The sequence below is a fragment of the Euprymna scolopes genome, chromosome 33, assembly GCF_053919585.1.
Source record: "Euprymna scolopes isolate OS-2025 chromosome 33, ASM5391958v1, whole genome shotgun sequence".
Lineage (NCBI taxonomy): Eukaryota > Metazoa > Mollusca > Cephalopoda > Sepiida > Sepiolidae > Euprymna > Euprymna scolopes.
This window is the reverse complement of record NC_136514.1, coordinates 82325043-82332542: the sequence shown is the minus strand read 5'-3', so window position 1 is coordinate 82332542 and position 7500 is coordinate 82325043. Positions and strand designations below refer to the sequence as shown.

Here is a 7500-nt window from a genome sequence, read left to right as displayed (position 1 = left end):
TCTTCTCTATGGATTAAATAGTAGCATAGACTACACCCTCAAGCCTTTATTAGGCAACTACTCTAGGAGAAGAAAAGTTAAAATTAAACGTTTTCCTCTGCTTTATATAACCCACCATTCTCCTTGCCACTAGACTCCAGCAATGCTGACTCCAGAGGCATGCAGTTGATTATTGTGCAACCCTTGCTTCCACTATAAACTTTCTGCACGGGACCCTTCAGGTATGGTTGAGGTATCCAGTGTCTTAATAAGTGATACTGAAGATGACCCTAACATTCATATCAGCGGATTTTCTTTTTTTTTTCACCCTTCCGGCTTTATTTTCTTCTCCTCTCTGAATTTTGTATTTATTTGCTCCCCCACGAAAGCAAAATGTGACACAAGGTCGTTTTTTAATGTGGTGGTGGGGGTGACCAGATCCCCAAAAAGGGACACTCTGGCAGTTGCAAAAATAAAAATTGCCCAAGTATAGAAAGGGTTTCCCATTCATTGACAAAAGGACAAATTAATTCAAGTGTAACATTAGAACAGATACTACATTATGATCTTAGCCCGAAGGCCAGATCTACCTTTTTATTAGTATCTATTTGCTTGAAAACCTGATATATATATATATATATATATATATATATATATATATATATATATATATATATATATAAGCGAGATAAGACACTGATAGAATTCAGATGAAAATCCTGATAGATATTACTTGAAGTAATATTTTCAAGGTGATCCTAGCCAAAAAGGAAAAGCTCAATATTTAAGAATAGAGCAATATATAAGTTTCGTGGTTACATTTTAAATTCTGAAAAAACAACATTTATATATAGAAGAGGTTATTTTAATTTCCTTAATCCATGGATTTTCAACAATGGCTCATATCATCAGAGGAAATGAAATGCAGTTAGCAAAATGTTCAGCTGCGAATGGACGCTATTTTGCTTTTCAGCACAATTATTGAAAATAGTTTTTTGAGTGGTTGTGGATAATTATATGGAGAAAATTATACGAAAAGAGAAGTTGAACAGCTGAACATTTTGCTAACTGCATTTCATTTCCTCTGATGATATGTGCCATTGTTGAAAATCCATGGATTAAGGGAAATTAACATAACCCCTTCTATATATTCCTTTTGTCAAACAATAAATTCTTAAATCGAATATATGTCTCTATATGTTGTTTTTTCAGAATTTAAAATTTAACCACGAAACTTATGTTATTTGTTTTTGCGATACTTGTTTTGAAATGAATTATACGGAAGTACATTTTTACCTAAATGCGAGTTGGGAATAATTTTCACTTTGACCAATTTTGGTGCCCCCAAATGGGGAGCGGCATATGTATTATTTTTAAACTATAATTATCCACTGACACGTGTTCCGTCATCTAGGATTCATCAGATTCAGCTAGTCTGATGAGTCGTAGATGACGAAACACGTGTCAGTGTAAAATTATAGTTTTAAAAAAAAATATATATGTACACACACACACACACACACACACACACACACACACACACACACAAGATTTAAGCAAGCAAAGACACCCAGACGGTCCACAGACTTTTATAATTAAGATATTTATAATTGTTAAAAAAAAAAAGAATCAGAAGTTTAGAACAGAGTCGGTAATTGTATCGGAACCAGGGAAAACTTTTGGAATCGGCCCATCACTACTCCTAACTAAATGACCAGCTCGCCTACCCCGTCGTCAGTCCTTTCGTCCCATTCGTAATCAGATCAAGGGAAGAGCAGTTGGTCTTCTCTTGTTTGTAATTACCTGCTCTTTGTTCAAGCGTTGTTTTGCTAATGAAAACGCAGGGGATCAGGTGGGTTTCTCCAGCGTGGGATTGGGAGGTGAGGTGGGTCTTTATCACCCCCACCCCCATATCCCAACTCCGTTCGTAGGACAGGTCTGGCTAGACTTAGTGTTTGCAATTATTAAGTGACCCCTTCTTCATGCAAGATTAATGGTTGACAAAAGAATTGCATGGAAGATATAATTAAAAAGATGAGCTATTTGTACCTTCCAGTCCTTTTCGTGTGTGTTGTTGTTGTTGGTGGTATTATTGTAAAGCATTTGCCCTAGACGGGTTGAACCAGCTTCCTCCAGAAGAGAAAGTGTCAAGGGAATATTAAATTCTCACAGCCGGTCTCCAGTCACCTTGTATTGTTTTGTGCATTTTTGGTCAGAAAGCCAATATCTTAAGACAGCCCGATCTGGTAACACCTGATGCCCTAAGGAATATTACCACTCTGGGCCAAAGTGGACCTGGGAGAAATGGTAACTAAAGAGAAACTCCACGTTCCCCACTGCTCCCAAATGGGGACTAACCACTGCATGTGTTTTAAAGTCATACCCAGGACCTTAACGCACGCTTGCGCATGTTTGATTGGTTGGTTGGTTGTTTTTGTTTTACGGCATATCAACCCTTTTCAGGTTATTTAATGCCAAATCCAAAGATTTAAGAAAAATTTTTTAATAAAATATATTTGTTTTCAAGTCGGTTTCTATTTAACCCATAGTTGGGACCCTAACAGGTACTACCACTCTGGGTCAGAGTGGACTTGGGAGCAATGGCAATTAAAGGGTGGCTCCACACTCCCCAAAGCCCGCAAGCTGGGGCCTCACCAATGGATATAGTTTAAGGTCATATCCAGGACCGACGCATGTTTGAAGATATATTATTTTATTTAGGACCTCGAGACATGATGTCCGTAGATTAATATTTTATAAGTAAAATAAAATCATAAATAAATAAATATTTGGTTTAAGTCCAAACAAAATATGGGCGATTTTCTAAGAAAAAGATCTTCAAGGTTGAAGACGCTTATTAACCGTATTATCGTTAAAAAATCAATAACAATAATAATAATAATAACAACAATAACAATAATAATAATAATAATAACAACAACAACAACAACAATAACAATAATAATAAGAATAATAATAAAAACAACAATAATAATAATAATAATAACAATAATAATAATAATAATAACAATAATAACAATAATAATAACAACAATAATAATAACAATAATAATAATAATGATAATAATAATAACAATAATAATGATAATGATAATAACAATAATAATAATGATAATGATAATAACAATAATAATAATAATATATATATATATATATATATATGAGACAATTCCTCACCTTCCCTATAGTCCAGACCTTGCTCCCCGAGACTTTTGGTTATTCCCTAAGCTCAAGGAAAACCTTAGAGACTGTCGTTATAAGACGACTGAGGAGATTACAAAGGCTGACTAGTCATTGAGACGCTCACACAAGAGGGCTTCCATGGGGCCTTCCAGAAGTTGTTGGGATGGTACAAAAAGTGCATTGCAGCCGGAGGAGATTACTTCGAAAGGGGCTATAGTTTCGTGTTTATACTTTCAATAAAAGTGCCCATACGAAAAAGTCTGCAAACTTACATAAGGTACATCGTCCCTGTAAGTCAGCTGCAGGCCTTCAAACTCAACTGAGGACACATGAGAGGATACTTAATGTAGAACATGAATTTGAGACTGCAATCATCATGTATGTGTATATATATATATATATATATATATATATATATATATATATATATATATATATATATATATACTAGCAAAAGTACCCGTCGTTGACTGGGTTCAAAAACAGCCTACAGAAAATGGACTCTGATTTATGAAAGTATGATAGGTTATGAAAAGGAAGGGTTGTAAAGAGATAGCTTCGAATTTAGGGGTATCAAAACCAAGGCAAAATATGATGAAAGTAAAAATAAAATAGATAAGCCCCATAATTTATTATACCATACCTGTTCACACTGAAACACTTATCACAATATTCTGTGGATCTATATTAAAAAAAACCTTGTCAAAACTTGGTGACATATTTCCATTCTATGGAGGTCAGGCGCGAACGCAGACCCCACAATTTTATTGTACTATCCCTTATTATGTACATTTATATCAAAAACACTTGTAAACGTTTTTTTTTAAATTTTTTTTTTTAATTTTTTTTATTTCCATACTTTGTGGACCCGGCGCGTACACAGACCCCACAATTTTAATGAATCATCATTATGCCAGATCAAACATACCCATTCCTGTGTCTCGATACATCTTCTATCATTATATGTGATCAGTTTTCTATAATAGTCAACCATATAGGAGCCTATTCGTGACCAGACACACACACACATACGTTCAGCTTTATATTATAGATATATAATAGAACCTTGGGATACGGTGGCCCTAGGATACAGTTTTTTTCAGGTTACGATGGAGGATATGATGTTTCTTCCGGCCCATGGTTACCGCATTTGCCCTGCCTTACGTTATTATTGATAATGTTATTTGATTATATACTTGCGTATTATATACTGTACTGTATTTTGTTACTAATTTTTAATGCCGTATCACGGGGATCTACAAATATATATATATATATATATATATATATATATATATATAATGGACTCTCCCATCAAATTAGACGTATGAGTTTCCGCCACAACAACTAAGTTCGTTGAAATCCACACAGATGATTTATTTATAGTGGTGAAGGCTTTGTGTTGAACCATTCACACTTTTTGGTATTACTAATCTTTACCGGTGCAGACAACTGCCACGGAGCAGGGTTTTACATCAGAGTTTCCTTCTCCTAGATGCATGTCTTAATTAAGACTGGGGGTGCATCTTTCCCAGAATTAATGCGCCTTCAGATACCAACCTGAAAATTTCTATGACTGGGCTGGCACATACAGCGCCTAGACTTCCCAAATGGTCACCCATCTGGTACTAGTCATGCTTAATGTTGCTTAACTTCAGTGATCTGGCGAGAACTGGTGTGTCAACGTGATTGTGCGGTATATAAGTTTAAGTAGTATTTGTACTTGTGTTATATATCTCTTAATGTAAACTGAAATTAATTTTTTTGTTATATATATATATATATATATATATATATATATATATATATATATATATATATATATATATATATATATATACTATATAAACAAAGCGCTGGACTAATTTTTATATGCTGTTTTACACATAAACATGCCTAACTTTATATAGAGAGAGCTGATGTCTGTCTCGACTGCTGGTGTCAATATTTCTTCCAATTACAAAAACCCGCCCCAACAAAATGAAAATTGAAGATCAGACTTCGTACCTGACATTAGAGGTGCTATTTTATTTATTTTTCTCTTTGTCCCTCATTTAAAAAAATTTTTTTTTTTTTGTTCCTTCATCCAATCTTGCAATCTGCAGCAAACAATAAATGCAATAAAAGTTTCAGCTTTTCACTCGTTTTTAAAGTCGGTCGGCAAAGATCAAAGGGTTTTTCTTGTTCACGAACCGCTTTTTTTTTTTTTTAATTTTTATATCTTTAAAAATACCCCTAGATATTTTATGGACATTTGTTTTTATGGTGAAATATTTACGTTGTGTGTGTGCGCGTGCGTGCGTGTGTGTGTGGGGGGGGGGGTGAAAAAAAGACAAAGGAAAAAACAATTAACCACAGAAAAAAAATTATCAAAATGAGAGTTACCGGTTTCATTTAGATCCACAGTGTGTGTGTGTGTGTGTGTGTGTTTCGGACATCTTAAGAAAAAAGTGAAGATTTAAAGTTTTTCTGAAGACATCTGTTGATCTGAACGAAACCTGTAAATCTTTCATTGTGATCTCTTCCTGTGTTTAATTGTTTCTCCTTTTTATCTTTTTAATACACCCTGTCTACTGTGGGTGGGAACATCTAGGATTGTCTCTTTGACTGTGAAACTTTTAATTTTTCTAACTTTTCTTCTTTTCTTTTTTTCTGCAGGGAGGCAAAATGTCTATGGTCCAGCCCCCTTTGGCCAGTCTCATGATGTATAATAATGATTACAGCCAACCTCCCCCGGCACACATGGGGATCCCACCTGTACATATAGATCCAAAAACAGGTTAGTACATCCTCTTCTTCCTCTCTCTCTCTCTCTCTCTCTCTTTTACAAAGATCACATATCAAGGCCTGAAGACCACTCAAGGATAAGTATTAATGTGTGCATGGTAGTCATTGGAGCAGTCACATAGAAATCGTTTGTTGCAGAAATTTGGATTAATCAGATTATTTTTCGAGCCCGGTTCAATAAGAACTTGTTTACGACAATATTGTAGCCAGCTGGAAAGCAGGCACTTTGACTTTGTATGCAAGTTCATTTCTATAGACTCCGAAACGACTTGGTCTACTTTTATTAAATTACACACAAATGTACTTTATGTATCTGGGAGTATTCTTAGATAGGTTTCTTTTTTTTTTTTTTTTTTTTTTTTTTAATAAATATTGAAAATCAATAATCAAAAAAATCTGATTAAAGAAGGAGCAATCCAATTTGGACCAAAATTAACACCCTTATACAGCCTAACATTACAAGTACATTTGAGAAGGGTTTCATTACCACACAAGCGGAGGATCTGGCATATAAAATCAACAATGGGTTCTTTAATAAGACGGGGGGGGGGCACTTTCGAAATGAATGTTTCTATTTAGAACACAATTGAACCATGATACTTGACTTTAGCATTTTAAACTTTAATTCGTGCCATTATATATAAAAAATTATTTTATAAAATCAACAGAATATTCTCAATAGTGCAGTGTAGACTACAATGACTAAGTCACTTCGGGGAAGCATGTGATGCTTCCTCCCGGTGCATCGCAATGGGTCCCCAAGCAAGCAATTTATCGGTTTGATTAAAAAATGGTAAATTTCACCAATTTCGATGACAATAAGTAATAAGAAGTTGTTGAAACGGCGCAACAAGTGCATTGCAGCCGGAGGAGATTACTTTGAAAGGGACTAGAGTTTCATGTGTGCACTATCATTGAAAGTGCCCATACGAAAAAAAGTCTGTGAACTTATTGAAAGCACCTCGTATATGTGATAATTGAAGGATAGAAATCTGATGCAAATTAAATTAAAAATGGAAAAGGAAGACCAAAACGTTCAACCGTTTCTATAAACTGAAAAGCTTATATCCATCTTAACCTATTCACTCTTGAAAAAGTCCGAAAAATGAGTGAAATGTTGATCTTTTTCGTCTTCTTTTTCGATTTTTTAATTCAAATAAAAAAAAATAACTTTTTCTCATTTGATTTTTTCTTAACTTAAAAATAATTTCCTTTTTTTTTTCTTTTTTTTTAAATTTCTGTAAAAAAAATTTTTTTCTCTTTGATTCTTTTTTTTTGTGTGTGTGTTTGTGTGTGGTTGGTGGTGGGTTGAAAAATTTAATTTTGAAATTATTTTCTTTATTAAAATTATTAAAAGAAAATGAAAGTAAATTCTCAAGTTTTGGCTTTAATTCTTTTTTTTTTTTTTTTTTTTTTGGATGTGGTGAAAAAAAATTCAATTTTGAAATTATTACTTTCCTTTATACTTTTTATTGTAGTTTTTATTAAAAAAAAAATGAACTTAAATTCTTGAAATTTTATTTTTATCAT

The 7500-nt window shown here is 33.7% G+C and overlaps 1 protein-coding gene across 15 annotated transcripts in view; it reads left to right on the top strand.

Annotated features, from left to right (window-relative positions):
• The window catches only part of LOC145258331 (transcription factor 7-like 2), a 764652-nt gene that overhangs the window by 554255 nt on the left and 202897 nt on the right, over positions 1-7500 (top strand). For all 15 annotated transcript variants that reach the window (XM_080116483.1, XM_080116497.1, XM_080116489.1 and 12 more), the window contains one exon: positions 5842-5962. In XM_080116483.1, coding sequence (XP_079972609.1) covers positions 5842-5962 — 121 coding nt within the window. The remainder of the gene's footprint in view (positions 1-5841; positions 5963-7500) is intronic.